Here is a 19,097-nt window from a genome sequence, read left to right as displayed (position 1 = left end):
CCTCAACATTTATTATCAAATGCTGCTGGAAGAAACCTGTGCCGCTTCGCCGGATATCTACATCAGTAAGACAGCTTCAAATGTCATTTTTCTTTTTTTTCCATTCTGGCCAACTGCCAGCGAAATTTGGTTAGCAGTTGGATGGTGAACACACCTCCCGAATCAATAGCCGACTGGACAAAAGTATGGGATATGATCCGACTTTCTTCCGCTCTTTTCTGCCCACAATCCAGGAGCGCATTTCCAGCACACACACAGCCTCAGCAAGTGAGGACTACACAGGATGCAGGTGTATGCATTGGGGGACGTATACATACTGTCACCTGCATACATGGCCAGAACATACGTATCTACGTACCAGGCGAGAAATTTCCTTCTCGCTTTCTTACCTTCAGCTCCTTCTGAGTTGTGTCTAGACGAAGGAAAGTTTATGGAACCCAATTTAAATACGAAAAGATATGTATTTCCCTCTGGTCTGAAACACACAAGTTAACTCCCCTAAGAACTTGGCTTTTGATCAATCTCCGTGAAAGCCATATTCAGTTACGCCCCCTGGCTCCCTTTTCAACTTCTCATCCCGTCCCTCCAACGCACATCCTCCTACTTCCAACATGTCAATAGATGAAAGGAAGTAGCGCCAAACCCGACCACAATCAATCCATGTATTGTATATATTATGTAGGACCTCAGGCATACCGAAAAAAAAAAAAAAAAAAAAAAAAAAAAAAAAAAGTCACTCTCAAAAAGCAAGTCAAGATTCGAGCTCGGGCCGGCTACTACGGGCTACGGTCATGCACACATCTCCCGGACCTTATGACGAGAAGTTTGTTTGCTTCTCTTTCTCCTCGAAGTACTACGATAGGAGCCACATTCTATTCCTCTTAATCGTACCCACTTTAATTTTTCTTCATAGCTACTTAACACTCTCCGTCTCGCATTTACCTTTATATATATATTCTAATATTGCCTCGTCCACTGTGTCCAACTTTTCGTTGGTGTCGTATGTAAATAAAGTTCTGTGCAATGTCACACATTGTACGATATCTGTGAAGAGATGGTGTGCGGAGAGACAGGAGCAGGATGCACTGAACACAGGAGATGCAGAATGGCACTGAGTGACTCAAGTACGTCCGCGCACGTTTTTTCCATGCAAGGGTTCCTACATACATATATTTCCATGCAGACATAATAGTATATTCACTCTAGTACAACGGATCCGCAACCAGAAAACCGAGAGAAAGGAATGGAATTCCCACTCAGCAACAACAATCTCTTGCTCAGCTTTGTATCATATATTTTGAGGACCCATATCGGAGGTACTCGATTACATGCAGCCGATAACTTAATGCCATAAAACCGGACCCCATTAATATTAGGGGCACCACTACATTTATGTGGCCATTCAGTTATCCAGAATCAACATTAGGCAAAACGATTTCATTAATACCAGCAAAGCAAGCGAGAAATGAAAGGAGCGACAGAAACTGTAAGGAACAAACTGTCATCCTATGACCACTTCAGCCGAAGCCCAACGTTTGAGGACAGGACGCGCAGAAAAGAGAACGGCAACTGAGCTGAATATGGTGCCAATTGGATTGCGAAGGACTGAGCGTAGACAAGATCGGACTAGGCCTTTCGATTTGGACTTGCATAGTCCCATGGGAACGACCCACCTCGACCGATACATTTGTAGCAGATGGAAGCCAACACTATAAACCAACTTGCCGAACGTTTATTGGTTTCGTTGAAGGAGGTCCCATTTGAGGGGTATTGAAATTCGTCATCTCCATATATCTAATTTTGTGTGTGTGTCTGTGTGTGTGTAAAGAAGAGGACTGGTTGCGGAGGCAAGGATGCCCCAGCCAGAGTTAGAACAATCTGTTTTCAGCCATTGGTTGACATGACAGCGGCTGGGGAGAAAATCGCATTCTGAGAAATGGAATATGTGCTTTCCCATAAAAACATTGGACAATGACGTTTGAGATTGAATGGAAATCGAGCAGCGCCTCTTTTGCAGCACGAGGGCACATTAAGAGACACTGGTGGTGGGGGGGGGGGGATATGGAGAGATAACCCGTGCTAGTGAGTGGAGGGGCCAACAATCTTGATATCTGGACGGATTGCTTTTGTGGAGTTTTTTTTGTTTTCTTTTTTTTTTTTTTTTGTTCGTTTGTTTCTCTCTGTCGGGGAACACGGTTGGGAGGGAGAGGAGAAGAGAGTAGAAGGGCTGGGTAAAGGTAGCTTCGTAGCTGTGGTGCGCTTTTGTTACATTGCTATTGTCAACTTTGCTGCACATACCCACGCAGGGGTCGTAGCTTGAGTAACCACGACGTAAGTGTGACTCCAGTTTGCAGGCCCGAGTTCAAGGATCTCCAGATCTAGGATAGCAGCAGATATTGTTTTCGAGAATGATTCTCTACTTGGTAAGTGAAATCGATGGCAAAAAATTAGAATGACGCATGTTGATTGGGTTTCACAACACCAACAATATCGAATACCACCCAACGCTGAATTTTCAGCCTCAGCGGAGCCTTGTTGGAAATATTGTGGCGGACGTAAAGCTTGCGAAAACAGAATTTTCTGCCACCCCCTGAAAAATAGTAGCAAAACACCGCAGAAATAACCAAAATATCCACGTATCTCTAAAATCATTCAAATATCATCCAATTCATTCAAATACGCACCTTTATCATCAAATCTGCCAATATGCCCCCCCAGCTCAGTGAATTTACCATCAATGAGATCGTACGCCTTCTAAACGATGGTTATATGCCTGCTCAGATTGCGCGGACCATTGAGTGCTTCTGGCCACTGTATATCGAATCCAACGAAATATTCGCTGCTTTGAAACTGCTAGAAGTCCTCATTCAACATGGGGTGTAAAGCCAAAGATCACACCGGATATCTTGTCAGGTTTGGAGGACTTTTTTGAGGCATATCCAACTGCATATCGCGATGAGGCTTTCTGCTTTGTGAAGGATGAATTTGATGTTGATATCCACCCTCGATCGATATCTAGATTGTTGAAGAAACTGAATTTGACATGGAAGAAGGTGATTAATTATTGCAATTGTCACTTATAGAACCTGCTAATCTGTCAGTTCTATTTGATATAGGTTGAACCTGTGGCCAGTCAACGCAACGAAGAACTTCGAGCTGAATGGCGTATTCAAGTTACTCAGTATCAACCTGATCAACTTATCTTTTTAGATGAGAGTGCTGCGAATGAACGTACTGCAGATCGACGATATGGATGGTCAAGCAGAGGATTCCCTTGTCGCATTAGAAGGCCCTGTAAACGATCTCGCAGATGGTCAATCTTACCTGCAATAAGTGTCGATGGATATCTTGATTATGATATATATCAGGGGTCCTATAATACAGAGAGGTTCAATGAGTTTGTACGTGTCCGGATACTGCCCAAATGCCAACGAGGTTATCACTACTTAGTGATGGATAATTGCTCTTCTCATCGTTCACAAGCACTGCGAGATCTCTGCAGAGAAGCTGGCATTGGACTTTTATTCTTACCTCCATATTCTCCTGATTATAATCCTATAGAGGAGTCATTTCACGCGTTGAAAGAATGGATTAGAAGATACAGATGTCAGTTAGAGAATCAGTTTGATGGAGATTTTGAAGCCTTCTTGCATCATGCAGTTGAGAATTTCATGGGAGAAGAAGATGCAAGAGGATATTTCAGATCGGCTCATATAGGATAGTATTGTAAAATTTAAAAAGATTCTGATTGCAATTCAATTATGATATATAATATCTAAGTTTCAAATTCAGAAGCAGAAGCAGTATGAGATCTGCTGTCATCATTATAAACAGCAGATAAAGACAATTTAATTTCCTTCAACTGTGATTGTCAGATAGAACTCTTTAACTCATTTCTTATTATCAAGAATATATTCATTTCAATATTCAACTGAACCACCTGCTCATTTGTCATTGTTTGTATATGATTCAGTTCAAATTCTTCATTCTGAATAATGCTCTTTGCAGTTAAAAGAGCTTCTGCTCTTTGAGGTCTCTCTGTCATCAATCAGTTGAAGAACTCATCAATAAACAGATCCGCGTGTTCACCAAACTGAGGGATTGGACTACTTCAAATAGGAGGCAGGTTCGGATTCGATGGCAGGTTCGGATTCGATGACAGGTTCGGATTCGATGACAGGTTCGGATTTGATGGCAAGTTTGAATTCGATGACAAGTTTGAATTCAGTCCTCCCATGCCTCCCATTCCTTCCATCATATATTTCATCACCATCACATTGATTATCTCACTTGGAGACACAATATTAGATGAAGAAGGAGTTGAGAAAGGAAATATAATTGCTGGCATCTGAGGTGTCTGTATAGAAGGATTAGAAGCAGAGATAGATTCACTTTTTTGTTTCTTCTTCTTCTTTCTATTCATTAATCTTTTTATCATTTTTCTTGAGGGATTTTTAATTGTTGCATGTCCACATTCAACATCATCTATCCAACTGGCAATCTCGCTACTCAGGAGTTGAATATGAGTATCATCAAAAGCTATTCAACAAGTACCCTGCTCAAAGTTATGACAATTCATCTTTTGACAATGCCAGTGAGCAGTTATCTCACGCTCAATCCACAAAGAATCATGCTCATTTGACTGTCAATTTTGAGCCTTCTTCAGCTGCTGGCTAGTGGCCGTGGATCTTGTATGCGTAGGCGGCAGCTTTTCATCATCGGATATTTCATGAATTTGAGGGGATTTGGCAGGATGATAGAGTGGGATTTGGCAGATGGTGAGATTACTTCTTCTTTGACGTCTAATGCTCTTTTTGATGCCAATGCCTGGGTTGTTAATTGGGAATCTGACACTCCAATGAAAGCTGCAGGACCGCGTATTACAGAGGTGTTTGAAAATAGAGTTGAGATATCAAGAAGATTAAAAGAGGTGGTAATCTTGATACTAAATCTGCTCATATTCTCCTTATATAACTTCTTCAAAAAAGTGATAATCTCTCTCCAATCTGTCTCCTTCTCAAGGGTGATTTTGATTGAAGATCCATGTTTGTTTGATGAGATGACTGCTATACAATTTGCAACTTCTATCTCCTTGCAGTTCTGCTTCATAACATACTCTTCAGCTATTCTTTTTGCAGTATATTGAATATGATAGAAGCTGACAGTCATATCATTTGTTGTGACATTCCGTAACTTGATCTTTATAGGCTCCTTTATCCTATTGATAATTACCCGTTCATATAGCTTGAATGAGATCTCAGGCTCAGGGGTAGGTGTTCGCAGAAATCGAGGATCTTCTGACTGTGTCTCCTCCTCCTCCTCCTCCTTATCCTCCTTCTCATCATCAGTTGGATTCTCGTCGTTATCCGGAACATCCGGAACAGGCGGTTTGGACAGACGAAGGCGCAGGGTAGTTGGAGTCCTTTTACGAGCTTGCGAGGCAGTAGAACGGTGGGTGTTGCGGGGCATATTAGCAGATTTGATGATAAAGGTGCAGATTTGATGATAAAGGTGCGTATTTGAATGAATTGGATGATATTTGAATGATTCTAGAGATACGTGGATATTTTGGTTATTTCTGCGGTGTTTTGCTACTATTTTTCAGGGGGTGGCAGAAAATTCTGTTTTCGCAAGCTTTACGTCCGCCACAATAATAATAATAATAATAATGGTTATTGAAGTGAGGATGATGACATGCATATAATCCCGTTTCGCTTCCAGGGGTATTCATTGTCGTAACCTTCGTTGTTATGAGCTTTAGCATGTGTCAAGGCCTCGCAATAGCTTCTTGCCTTAACAGTTAGTTATGCATGTCATCTCAGAAGTGTGACAAAAGCCCACATATACATCTGCTTCTCCTCTTGTGAGATCACCCAACAATGCTGATCGAAAATTTGCAATTAGAGACGGGCACAAACAAAAACTGGATTAAAAAGGTCCAAAAATCGCTTGAGGTATATGCACTGTACCAATAAGAAGTAATTCCATAAGACATCCAACCTCCAAAGGGCAACCTGCCAAATGCCTGGTTAGTCCATTGTATCAGACCTCAAAAAACGTTGGCTGCAAGAAATGGTGACAGGGTTTCCATTGCTGGGGATGTCTGGTGAAACATGATGCGCACCCGAAACACCACCGTACAAACAGGTGCCTGGAATAATAAAGCCAATGAGATCATCGGCCAGAATTGGCAATCCTTTCATTCCTAATAAAACAATAGAGACGAAGAGATGAATAGTAACATCAAAAGATGAAACGTCTTTTTTGGAACCACTGTTCCCAGCGGGCGAGGCTCACGGGAAAATATCTCTCAGGAGTAAATCCTGATCATTGGCACTAGATATATGTGGTGCAGTAGAGGCGGTAAGTATTCATACAGAAGACTCAGGTTAAATAATATTCAATTACAATACAAGTACTCTGCTTCAAGGAGCACAGCTTCCAAATTGCAGACTTTTTGCAACCGTGAGTGGTAGCCAATTAATTACCAAAAGAAACGGTATGTGAAGCCTGCTCAACGGAATGCAGATTATCGGGATTGTCGAGCATGAGACCCAGGTAGCCGAGATGAACGATCGGATGCGTCTTCCAAAAGCCGCAAAGGTTTCCAATATCTAGGTTAGGGTTAGATTTACATGATTGTGATACTCTGGTAAAAAAAAAAAAAAAAAAAAAAAAAACTCATACTGTGAATTGTTGACCATTACCACGGACAATCCGAGCCTCCGCAACTTGGAAGCTTGGGACAAAGGCTGCAGAGAGCTATCCTTTCCTCTTAAGAGGCCGAGCGACCAGAAACTTAGCCTTTGTCCTTGTGATGCACACTTTGTCAGACCTGCTGCACGTCTTAGATTAATAAGCCTCCCATCATATAGTTAACTACCCACATAGCTAGCAATCCTTCAATCAAGCAAGCTTTACACCTTCCACAGGTTATGAGGCCTGTTTTGTGCACAAATACTGCCAATTCAGGATTCCTTGTTGATATAATCATTATTCAGATTTATTGCTTCATTCAATATATCTTTTCAGTGTTAAAATCATCTTATTTTATTCATATTAATGCATTCTTCAGATCTTGTGTTGATCAACATCACTGTTCACTTAAAAGAAGCTTGCAGAGTGAAACACACAATATTGAAAAAGAATTCTTCAATTGATGAAAGAACATCATTGAAAGTTTATATTGATAAGAATCTGATTTAAGAAACTCTTAATAAAAAAAGAAAAGATTTAAGATAATGAATTTTAGATTTCATTAAATATATTATATTATACACTCACAATCTCACATTCTGTTCTCTGACTCAGTAATGATAAATGACAATATTCCCTCACATTCAAGCTATGCTCACAATCATTTATTAAAAACATTTGAAAATTTCTTTAATGAATTCTTTGAATCTTCTGAAACACTGTTCTAATTCAAAATTGAATTGAATATAATTTCTAACACTCTCAGATTGTCAGCTCAATCTGTTCATTTTATTTAAATTATTCAACAATTTGATGAAATAAGCTCACATCATAACAATAAAGCTCAACATTTTAAAATCTTGCTTTTCAATGATATTGTATCTGATCAGCAGATGCAATATTTTATAAAGATTTTTAAAAGGAAAAAAAAAATATATATAAAACTCTAAGAAAGAAATGCAAAATCATTAAATTTCAATTAAAATTAAAAAAAGTTTGCAAATACAGAACAGCTGCAGATCAAATCTCATTTATCAATCATATATTCACTATTTTTATAATTTGAACATTTATATAAAATGTCAATTTCAATGAAAAGTTAGAATATAATCTGTACAATTCAGATAATCATATCAATAAAATAATTGAACAATTTAAAGAAAATGTTAAGAATATTATCAAGTCAAATATTCTGATCAATACATTCAACTACATTATCTGAAATATTTTCATGAAAATGAAATTAATTGATACTTAATATTGAGATATAATAGAGAAATATCAGATTCAGAATTTTTTTTAAGATTTAAAATAAGTTTTTTTTTGAAATATCAGAAATCACTAAGTCTATATATTTATTACAAACTTTTTGAATGACAGTATCAGATCATATTTTGTCAAATATGATAAAAACTGAATCATTTACATTTTTAAAAAACTGATTGAAGAAGAATACTCTATTTTAAAGATATAATTATATCACAAAACAATTATTGAATTCATCTCATTCAGTGACATTCAAATTAATAATGTACATGTTTTCTTTGATAATTTTCATATTGCTATTATGAAGTTGGAAATGATGAATGCTGTTCTATTAAACACATGAATATTTGACATATTCTATTTCACTCTTTCTAATATTTGAAGAGACTACATTTAAAAGAAGATTGAAAAGATTCAGAAATTCAAATCATCATCTGATATATTAAATATTTATTTTTTTTATGAAAAAAATCCACTCTTGATTGAATCCTCTGCAGAATAAAAAGAATTCACAGACATCAAATTCAACAGTCAATAATATTCAATTAGACATTATTGCTGATTCTAATAATAGTACATTAAATTCAGTCTGAAATGATTGATTCAGATGTGATTGTGACAGCTTTTATAATAATGTTTAAAATGAAATTAACAATTCACTGTTCTACTCTGAATGTAAAAGAATTTATTATAATATTTGTTAACTTATCAATCTCAACAGCACATCTGATGATTGAAAAATAAATAACACAGTGAGAATAAAAGAATTTAAAAAAAAAAAAAGAATAAAAATAAAAAAAATAGAAACAATAATGAAAATAAACTTTAATTGACAATTACAAATAGTCTGAATTCTTTCAAATGATGAATCTTACAAAAATTATAAATATGCCAGTCTGCTTTGTGAAATCATACAAAAATTTTCTTATAATATAAAATAGTAGCGTTGACTGCTATATTGTAAATGAAAGATCATTTTTTTCAATACTTATTTTGATTGACAGTTTTACAATTCAAATAGCTAATAAGATTGTTCTGAAGATTCAGAGTGTCAATATAATATCTATTTCAATTGACAAGAGATTAATAGAATTCAATTATATTTATTACATATCAGAATTATCAATTAATCTCATCTCTACTGAGTTTATAAAGCATCAAAGTTATATTCATTATAATATATATATTAACACTGAGAATTACTTTGAGTTTCTTTCTTTTATTAATAATGATATGTTTTACATCAACTTGTTTTACAATAATATCTACCGTCTTTTCAACAATCTTCTGACATTCAATGATATAATGAATGATTCAATATACAGTGAAGTTGTTTATATAATGATTTTTAAATTTAAAATTATTTCAACTAAATTCAATCTGAATGTTGAATTCTTGAGACTTTTCAGCTACTTAGAGATTGAATAATTAATCAATTTAAAAAATTCAAATATTAACTTCTTTGTTATCAACTTTCAATTGATAAGTGGTATCATCAGCTTGATCATATCAATGAAAATAATTTATTGAAAATGATTAAAGATTTTCAATTCAGCATTGTTATTATCAATCTGAAGAAGCTTTTCTTTTATATTATATGTGTTAAAATCAAGCAAAAGTGAATCATTTATAAAAATTTGAATCCTCACTGTATCATCTGCAAAACTCTGAAGATTTGAGTGGATATTTTCAATGAAGGTGAGACTCTTGGAATTGAAAATGACATATTCTTATATATCCACAAGAAACTCATCATGATGATTACAGATGATATCATATATATGAAATAAGTATTTTTATTGAAATATAAAAATGAAATATTAAAATATCTGTAAATCTTCAATCAATTCGTCAAAAATCTGCTAAATCATGACATCACAATTATTCATTCAGATCATGGTGAGTTGAATTCAAATGCAGCCACGGTTTATATACTCAGTGAAAAGATTAAATAAAAGCTGATTTCTTCTCATACTCCACAATAAAATGAAGTATCTGAACATTTAATTAAATTGATCATTAAAAAAATCTGATCACTATTAATAGATTCTTTCACTTCTGAAAAGATATGAGATGAGACAGTAATTGCAGTCATAAAATTGTTTAATCTTATATCAATTTCAACTCTACTATATGAGAGCTCTGAAAATATAAAGCTGATTATTTCATATAAAATCTGACTTGAAGCTCTACTTTCCACATATGGCATTCATCACTGAAATTGCAAAATGTTTTTGAAAATAGTGTTTAAAACTTACAAATAAGATAATCTCCTACTTCAAGGAATTGATTTTTATAGATTAAGATGGCTTTACAAATTATAAATTGATTAATCTCTTCAATGAGCATATATACATATTAAAAAATATCATTTTTTAAAAGAATCTTCATTTTGTAAATTTATCAACTTCACTTATTTATGATCTGAAAATTCAATTCACTGCAGTTTGTCAAACAGTTGTAGCAATTTCTTTAGCAATTTGAAACTCTTCATTTACTCTGTCAATTAATAATCTTTTTATTAATAAAAATATTCAATTCAAACATCTGTTGTTTCTAGTGTTTATAAGTAATTGGTGAATTGATTATGAGATTTCAATGAGAATATTTATCTTTTTGATGTAACATACATTGAATTTTCTGAAATCCACTATTGAATCTGACAATTCTTCAACATCTACAAAAAATATCATTTTAATGAGAAAATCTTCAGTGAGAAACAGTTTTAAAAATCTATCTTCTGATTTTGAAATTATTGTTTTTCTAATTTTAAAAAATCTCACACATGTTAAAGCTTCTGCTGAGTGGAAATATTATTATTACATTTATATTAAAGAGATTAATTATTGGAAGCAGATTGAAATTTAATGATTGATTAAAAGAATTTTTTAAATGATAGTTCTATACAATCAATGAGTATTTGATAAAAAGTTCAATAATATAGATAAAATTGTTTACTATAAAATTTGTAGAATGATATATAGCAATTATTAATAAAAAAATGTTAATTATTTAAAAATCTTTACACTTATCGTTTCCATCTTTATATTCTAAACTTTCATAGCAACCTCAACATTTTGAAAATGATATATTCCGTAAATCAATATAATAATTGTGTTTTTGAACATTCAATTATTAATTGATGAATAAATTTATATGAGTCAGTTTATAAACTTCTGTGAGAATTATGATGATCTTGGCTATGAATTAATACAGAGACTTTACAGTTTTAAATAAGCAGTATTTTTATAATATAAAAAGTTGTAAAAATTGCTATTGAAGTCAAATTTTTATATCAAGTTTTATAATGCTGAGCTTTTCATTCATGATATAAAGAAAATTTATATAATTATATATATGAATAATATTCATCTCTACAATCTGAGAATTGAAGATCTGAATTGAATTAAGATTGAAATTGCAGTCAATTACAAGATTAAAAATATAAGCAATTCAAACTGCTACTTAGATATGAAGATTAAAAAAAATATCAATTTGTTTATATTATTCCAATCTCTTTTTATCAAGAATTTTTTGAAGAAATTTTTGATGAATGACTGCCACTTTATATCCATCTTTATGAAGAAGAATGTTGGTTTCATGAATGATGATGAAGAATCAGTTATTTACACAATGGAATTTACACTACATTTTTATTAATCAAATATTGAATTTTTGTAATATCTTATTATCAATACACATTCTGATTTTAACTTTGTCACAAACTTTCTGAAATAATTTCACTCACTCTACTTTAAGGAATTGAGCTGCATTCAAATAAAAATTTCAATATTTGTAAGATTTAATTAATGAAAGTATAATTTTTCATAAAAATGTTGATATTGAATTTGTGACATATATTGACATTGATTGAGCTGATAAAAATTTTAAGATTTTGATCAATCATCAACTACATCATTTGTATAATAAATGATTTCATAATCTGATGCAGTTGCTGACAAACTAAGATCTTCAAATTATCAACTGAGACTGAATATATTATATTTTTCAAAATTGTTTATAAGTTTGTCTGTTTACATAAACTTCTAAAAGATGTTGAATTCATTTCATCTCATTTCAATAATTTGAATGTTGATGACTGTCTGATTCTCATCTTAGATAATGAATTGATTTATATAATTTATATTGATAATAAATCTATAATAAAACTTTTTTTTTCTAAAGTAATTTTATATTGATTTAAATATATAAAGATCTGATTTTATCTTCTTTAAGATCTCATTCATAAAAATGAGATATTAATTCAATATCTCTCTTTCATTGAAAACAAAGCAGACAAATTTATCAAGCTGTTTGAAACATTATTATTCTTCTTCTTCTTCTTCTTCTTCTTCTTCTTCTTCTTCTTTTTCTGTTATACTTATATGCAAGCAGTGCTTATGATGAGTCCTTGTGTAATGTTAAATACAGAGAAGAGTTGGTTATACAGAGGGAATGCTTAATGTTGAATGATATTAAAAATATAATAGAAATATAGAAAAATTAATGAAAGACAGGATTTGATACTCACAATACAGATTTCCAGCTTAGAAACAATAAGTTAAATCAGATAGTAGGTTCATCTGAAGGTATCTACTTGACAAGTTCACATCCCTTTATTTTAGAAGCTGAGAAGTTGGCTCCGGATGTAATGTTGTCCCCTTGTGGGTTTTGAACCCACACGCCTTGGGTCCCCACGCCAAGGCGCTACCTGGTGGCCGCATTACCCATTCGGCCACCGGGGCTGCTTGAAACATTGAAATATACACATTGAAAGGAGATTATTAAGATGAAGAGATAGAAGGATAAAAATGAGTGAATTTGACTGGTTTTTTTTTCATTATTGCACTTTTTCCAGTCGCTTATGTATCTGTACTTGTGTTGGAGGTGAATTTTGTATGAAGCATTGTGTATAGTTACTCTGATGAGTGGGGGTGTCAGACCTGCTGCAGGTCTTATATTAATAAGCCTCCCACCATAACTATCCACGTAGCTAGCAATCCTTCAATCAAGCAAGCTTTACACCTTCCACACCCTTGGCATACGGCCGAAACACAAGAAGCGACTGTTCCACATATATGTCAAGATTCCCAAAATAGAATTATATTTTCTTGTGGCTTGTTTGGCAGAAAACTATAAAAATATAAAAAACATCAGAATTAAAAATAATCATGGAAAGTCAATGAACGCGTTGGCAAACATAGGTGACCGGCAAAAATCTCGACTAGTAAATGCGATGATCTTGCCTATTTCTCGGATTGCTCAGATGCAGGGCGTTTGGTTGTTTTTTTTTTTTTTTTTTTTTTTTGGCTTTCCTCTGAGCCAGCATACCGCCAGTGATTCAGCCGAAGGCGTCTGTGAGCTGGGGGTCAAAGGTTATGACATATACTCCGTAGATCCGTGCTCAATCGATGATAAAATGGATTTTTTTTCCATAATTCATACCTGTTGCAAAGCGAGTCAAGACGTCTGGAAGTACGCATAAAAGAATTGTATAATTGAGAGCAGGCATGGGAGTTTTGTTCAGATGATGCACTTCGTATTAAGTTGTAACTTCATGAAGAAGCCACTCAAGTACAGCACAGTGCACCGCGCTCGAATGCCTGTGCCAGTGCCGCTTTGGTCAAACAAACGTATTATTGACCAGACATACGATACAATGGCCGTGACTCCAGGAGCCAAGGAAAGAAATCTTCAGGGAAGCCTCGTTCTTTGCAACTGGCTCCTTGTTTTGTGACCTCCGCCATTTTGAGCCTAGTTTCAAATAAATTCTGGATCTTCAGCGGCTGCGGTCCATGAGGTCCCGATATGAGATGCAGGTCCTACGGCCTGAACGACAACTGAACGCACAACCTCGGGCTCAAGGATGGTGTCGTGGGTGTTAGCTCTTTGGGGTGAGAGAAGGGAGCTGGTGACGACAATTTACTTAGCTGATTCGTGCGGATTCACACTCCGGCAATGCCACAAGTTCCTTCGCAAAGGAAACAAACAACAATCGTGTTTTTATCTGCATTTCATATCTTGCTCCAGGGTCCAAGCAAAGAAGTCCAAACAATTGTTTTGTTTTTGCTCCGTCAAGGAGGATGCCATGGGTTGATAGATGTGTGGAGGATGAAACGGACAACAGAACCTCTAATTACTGAAGCCAGGTTGACAACAGCTGTGACAACCTCAACCTGATTTGATGCAGTCTCAAAGGTAGATAGCTCTAGGGCACGGCTTTGCTGATCAAAAAGGCGGGCGAGACTGAAGAAAAAATTGAGAGAAAAAGAAAACATATGTGGTGAGTGGGGGGATCACAAACGAGGTATTTGGCTCAACGGAGCAATGCTGGCAGAAATAAAGTCTCTATGAGTGCCCAACGAGTCTGCCGACTAATGCCAATTTCAGTCTGACCAGTGAAGCAAACGAGCAGAAATACTTGGACAGCGCTCCTTGGATTGGCAGCATCCAAAAGACATCGGACATATTCCTCCGTCGTCACTGATGGAGCTCATTACTCCTATTTTTATGTTTTCAAGATTGCAAAAAGCGAGCCTCGATCACAATCACCTAGTCGCGCTTAAATTTTTTTTTGGTGCAGTCCTTAGGTGCCTACTATTAGGAATGAACAGTAGTTTTCGATAAGAAGATATTTACTTTTTTTTTTCCCTCACCTCGGGTTAAAAAAAAGAAAAGAAATGGGAAAAATGGGAGGAAAGGCTTGTTCCGTAACTTTATGCACGACGATGCTGACAACATTCTTCAATGCTTCGACGTATACACCGCTGTTCACCCAACACATCTTGCATAGATTCTTTCCCCTTCCCAGAATGTGAAGATTTGCCAGACGTAGGGACAGCCCAGTGGCCGGCACGGGTGTTTGAAGGGTTCATCCCATCCTCATCCACAAGCAGCCAGTTAGCAGCCAGCCAGCCACCATTCCATGCCCCAATATCTCGGTAGCCATGCAGGTAACACAGGAATAGTATTTGATTTTAATTTATTTATTTCTCGTCTTCGGCCAGTTTTGGCGTATTCAGTCCATGTTCCTGTGCGTGCACTCACATCACTTCGCACGGATACGCAGCGATATTCTGAAATCTAGGCATATTTTGAACCATAAGAGATGATTTCGATGTGTATCCTGAGACTGATGCCTGGTCAGGCCTCAATACAAATGGAGCTAAATCGGGCAAGATCTGGGCAGCGTGGGAATGGCCGGAGGGCAAATACCCCAGTCTCCCGGCGCGGAGCCAGGCAGGGAGCAAGGATTGATCAGTGGGATTTGTCGGAGGCGGAGAGCCAGCATATGCACCACACCCTTTATTGGCTGCTAAACCCCGTCAATTCATCCAGGGGGGAGGAGGCGCCTACATCGACGCATCACCAGCTTCAGAGGGAAGCAGAACTTGGTTCAGATGTGGGCTCCCGCTCTCGCAGCAATCGATGGGATGGATGGAAATTTGTATATGCATGCCCACAAAGCCAGGTCTACGGTCGGTATGGCATGCTGGGTCGAGTCGTTAGCCAGCAACCAGCGTGAATACGCTAGGGATTCTTCCGCTTGTGTTGATATACGTGTAATCGTCTCTAGAATCCGATAGTTCTATCCAAGAACAATACCGGATAAGGAAGAGGTTGTATGTCGCGGGCATGAAAACGGAAAACCCCACAGGGTTTTCGCTTGTACGTAGGTCATTGTGCAGCTCTCATTGAGCGGAAAACGCATTGCGAGGGTGTACTCTGTAGTTTTTAGGCTTTGTGCAGGTGTGGTCAAAGATAACTTTATGCGTGGACAGACCATCCGCAGCTATTCTGGGCGACTCCCCACCACGTAGATCGTGTGCAGCGCCAACACGCTCGATAATCCACATACTCTGACGGAGGCCAACCAAGGCGTTCCTGGTGCAAGTTTCAGAGATCGAGTCTCGACGCCAACGGTGATTGTCATCCTTCGCCGTCACGCTAAGTAAGCCTAACACATTATTTGAGACACTTGGTGATAACTGACAGCGCCGACCTCTGCTGCCCTCGATTGGGTCGAGTATAGTAGCCTGCTGGCCAGAAAAAGCCCTGGGTGAACAGGTCTCAACGTGGCTGTCTCCCGCAAGCCCATCCATAACCAGCAGAGATTGCCATGGCCTATGATATATTTACACTTAATACTGCGAGCCCACCTCAGCCCGCCGCGGCATCCCTGCGGGCTTCGTCGTCGTCGGAGGTATGACTTGCAGCAAAACAAGGGACCAAAGACGACGAAACCGCCCTGTTTTGGGACTCAGTTGAAGACACGGCGAGCTCTTTATCACTCTAGCCGCATGGAAACGGGCAGTTAGTTGGTTCTCCCTTTTCAGGAAAAAATACACTGAAGAATAATATATTCGCTCGGAAGCTATCGATGCCACCAGACAAATGCTTCAACAGCAGCAGCCTTGACGAGGTCAGCCATATCACTTCTGTCCGAGTATGTACCTCCTGTACATCTGCCAATAAATAGCTTCCCCTCACTGGATATCCGCTTGTGCTCCTATCGTGCAAATCAGCTCGTGGTACATCGCAGGCATTGGTCCGCCATTATTGCCCCATTCCTTTCCCATTTTGTTTCGTTTTCTCTTCCTTGTACTGTCCTCTCAGTTGTCGAGCGTTGGATGTATCCCATAGGTTCATTTGCTGTCTCTAGATAAATACCCCGTTGTTCTGTCTTCTTTGCTGGCTTTACCCCTGAGGCACCACTAGACTCAGATCAGCTGGGAGAGCTCTCGACGACTATTAAATAAACTCTTAGCCGTTCTCTGCATGGGATGTCAATCCCCGTCGTCGTTCCTTCAGTTTATTCATATAAAAAACGAGTTAATCCTCTATTTTCTTTTTTTTTTTTCCTTCACCATATCCATATGTGCTGAAGCTGCACACCTCTCCCTCCCTTGTCAATTTCCAACAGCACCCTCCCAGGCGGTTGATTGCGATCTTCTTCTTTTCGACAGACTTGAGGAATTCCTGGATCTCTTAGAAACTAGGGAAGAGCCCGATTCACATTCCTGAACTGTTAGTACCTCACTCTTCTATTTTGTTTGTGGTGCTCCGCACCTTGTGGGTTCGTTTGGCCGACTCGAGATAGAGCCAGAATTTTTCGTGCCTCTGCCCCTCTCTGTCAAATCATCCGTCTCATCCGCCTCTTCGGCTCTTTGTACTAGAAAAGTGATTTTTGGGACGCCGCTTCGGCTCCAATGTTGCGACTGGGCGTTTTTAGAATCCTCCTGATGATTGCGCGCTTACAGGAAGGAGGAACTAGCTGCCGTCGACCAATCACCCGCATAACTGGCCGACCTATCTCACTATGAGCCAGAGTTATTCACCTAACGAGGAGCAGGACTACACCTACACTCCGAGTAGTCAATATGGGATTTCCCAGCCATCTCTGCATTCATACTCGACTCACCTGCTCTCTCCGTACAGCCAAACATCGTCGGTTTCTTCCGAAGGCTCCCATTTAGGTCCCCACTACGCTACATCGCATGCAGTGTATTCTCAAACGCAACAGCATTCTCAACTGACTCATAGCTATCCGTACCCCACTCAGTATCTCGCCCAGTCAAGATATCCTACTTCTCATAGGTATCTTGCTTTTCCAGACCAGCTTCGGGATGTTGAGATTGAAAGGCAGGAGTCATGTAATGAGCTTTCGATGGCCTCTGAACCAGTGCTGCCGCCCTTGGAAGGCTTCCCAGACGTTGTGGAATTCGACCAACTAGTGGCCAGGTGATTATTTTAACTCCCTGTTGTCATCGTCAGTCTAGAAACACTATTTCTGATGCAATATCTTCGTTGCTTCTAAGTTACGTCCAGGATCTATCGGTTAAAAAACAAGACAAAGCCTTGATACATTCAAGAAGGGCACGAAATATCAAAACAGTGCTCATAGACCCTAAAAATACCGCCGTTGAATCTGCACAATTTCGGTACGTCTTTACCCTTGGCAGTACGACGCAGGTGGTGTATTTACTGTGCAGACCTAGCATTAACCCTACAATTTTCCCACATGCTGACTGGTAGCTGGTTCTAGATTTTGGGTCAAGAAGATGTTTAAACTTGAACCCAACGATGGCAGAACCCCTGAAGTATGCCCTTCTTCTTTGTTCAAAGAACCTCCCAGTATCTAGGCTTTCCCACTGATTAGATATTCGAATACTCTTTCTAGTCGAAACGGTTGATCTGCCATGAAGGGAAGCCAGTTGCTATTCGGGAGAAACTGTTCAAAATTTTGACAAGAGCACACCAGCAATGCCAACATGGAGGCCGAGACAAAACCTCAGCTCAGGTTCGGAGGATGTATTCTTGGTATGTTTGTTGCGTGTGGGGCCCAGCAGGAACGATGCAATGACTAAAAAAATCGGAAGGCAAATAGCAATAACAATGCTGCTGTTACTGCTGCTGCTAATGATAATAATGATTAGTAAATGGGCAAGATAAAGAGTAAAAAAGGAACAATAAACTAACCCTGTATATGGAAATAGGGTCCCGAAAGAGCTAATCTCCCGCTTCGTTAAAATCTGTCCAACCTGCCAGGTCCGCCGGGGTGGTTCACGTCTAACACCCCCGAACTCCCGCAGATGCTCTCCAAAATTAACAACCCTACCGAACCCTCAGCTCCTCTCTCCGCCAGGCTCCCGACGCGACTCTGTAATCAACCGTCCCGGTGCCGTAAACGGAAGATCCCAGAATGAATATTCCTCTCACATCCAAGGCTCAAGTTGGGGCCAAGGCAATAGCCACAATGGTCATGGAAGCCATCATCACCTGCATCACAGCAGCCAGTATCAACACCATGTCAACCCATTAGCTCCAACTGGTCTGGGAACGCTGCCCAGATCCATTTCGAGTTCCATGGAAGGCATACCAAGCGGGGGGATGCATTTGCCACATCTGGATTACCATCCTACGTACGAGGAGGCTAATGGGATTCCCGATTCGCAATATTGATAAGAGAGAACCTTCGGAGATGTGCGCGGTACAGGATATCATGAAGAACAAACAGCATATTTAGTTTATCGAGCTCAGCATTTGGTGATTGCCATCGATATTGGGATTTTGTCGTCTTGAATTGGGATGGTATAGGTTAGGATACGGCACTTGATTCATTCTTCCCTTTTCTC

General features: G+C 38.1%; 5 protein-coding genes across 5 annotated transcripts; 2 read left to right on the top strand and 3 right to left on the bottom strand.

The window, feature by feature from the left end:
* Window positions 1-15: 15 nt before the first annotated feature.
* On the bottom strand, window positions 16-613 carry HCAG_06926 (predicted protein; the record flags this gene model as incomplete). The annotated part of the gene is made up of 5 exons (XM_001539271.1): window positions 16-57; window positions 155-274; window positions 318-323; window positions 390-412; window positions 595-613. 5 exons carry the CDS (start codon window positions 611-613, stop codon window positions 16-18), a joined length of 210 nt encoding a protein of 69 aa, XP_001539321.1.
* Window positions 614-2,706: 2,093 nt separating this feature from the next.
* On the top strand, window positions 2,707-3,210 carry HCAG_06925 (predicted protein; the record flags this gene model as incomplete). The annotated part of the gene is made up of 2 exons (XM_001539270.1): window positions 2,707-2,879; window positions 3,117-3,210. 2 exons carry the CDS (start codon window positions 2,707-2,709, stop codon window positions 3,208-3,210), a joined length of 267 nt encoding a protein of 88 aa, XP_001539320.1.
* A 1,435-nt stretch (window positions 3,211-4,645) lies between these two features.
* Window positions 4,646-5,469, bottom strand: HCAG_06924 (predicted protein; the record flags this gene model as incomplete). Its single annotated transcript, XM_001539269.1, has 2 exons — window positions 4,646-4,865; window positions 5,117-5,469. 2 exons carry the CDS (start codon window positions 5,467-5,469, stop codon window positions 4,646-4,648), a joined length of 573 nt encoding a protein of 190 aa, XP_001539319.1.
* A 9,845-nt stretch (window positions 5,470-15,314) lies between these two features.
* HCAG_06923 (predicted protein) lies at window positions 15,315-16,541 on the bottom strand (the record flags this gene model as incomplete). Its single annotated transcript, XM_001539268.1, has 3 exons — window positions 15,315-15,454; window positions 15,746-16,086; window positions 16,453-16,541. The coding sequence occupies 3 exons, from the start codon at window positions 16,539-16,541 to the stop codon at window positions 15,315-15,317; spliced, it is 570 nt and encodes a 189-aa protein (XP_001539318.1).
* A 740-nt stretch (window positions 16,542-17,281) lies between these two features.
* HCAG_06922 (predicted protein) lies at window positions 17,282-18,924 on the top strand (the record flags this gene model as incomplete). Its single annotated transcript, XM_001539267.1, has 5 exons — window positions 17,282-17,703; window positions 17,781-17,903; window positions 18,008-18,062; window positions 18,143-18,282; window positions 18,459-18,924. The coding sequence occupies 5 exons, from the start codon at window positions 17,282-17,284 to the stop codon at window positions 18,922-18,924; spliced, it is 1,206 nt and encodes a 401-aa protein (XP_001539317.1).
* Window positions 18,925-19,097: the final 173 nt, after the last annotated feature.

The sequence above is a fragment of the Histoplasma capsulatum genome, genomic scaffold (genome assembly GCF_000149585.1).
Source record: "Histoplasma capsulatum NAm1 scaffold_6 genomic scaffold, whole genome shotgun sequence".
Classification (NCBI taxonomy): Eukaryota; Fungi; Ascomycota; class Eurotiomycetes; order Onygenales; family Ajellomycetaceae; genus Histoplasma; species Histoplasma mississippiense.
This window is presented reverse-complemented; position numbering and strand designations above follow the sequence as displayed.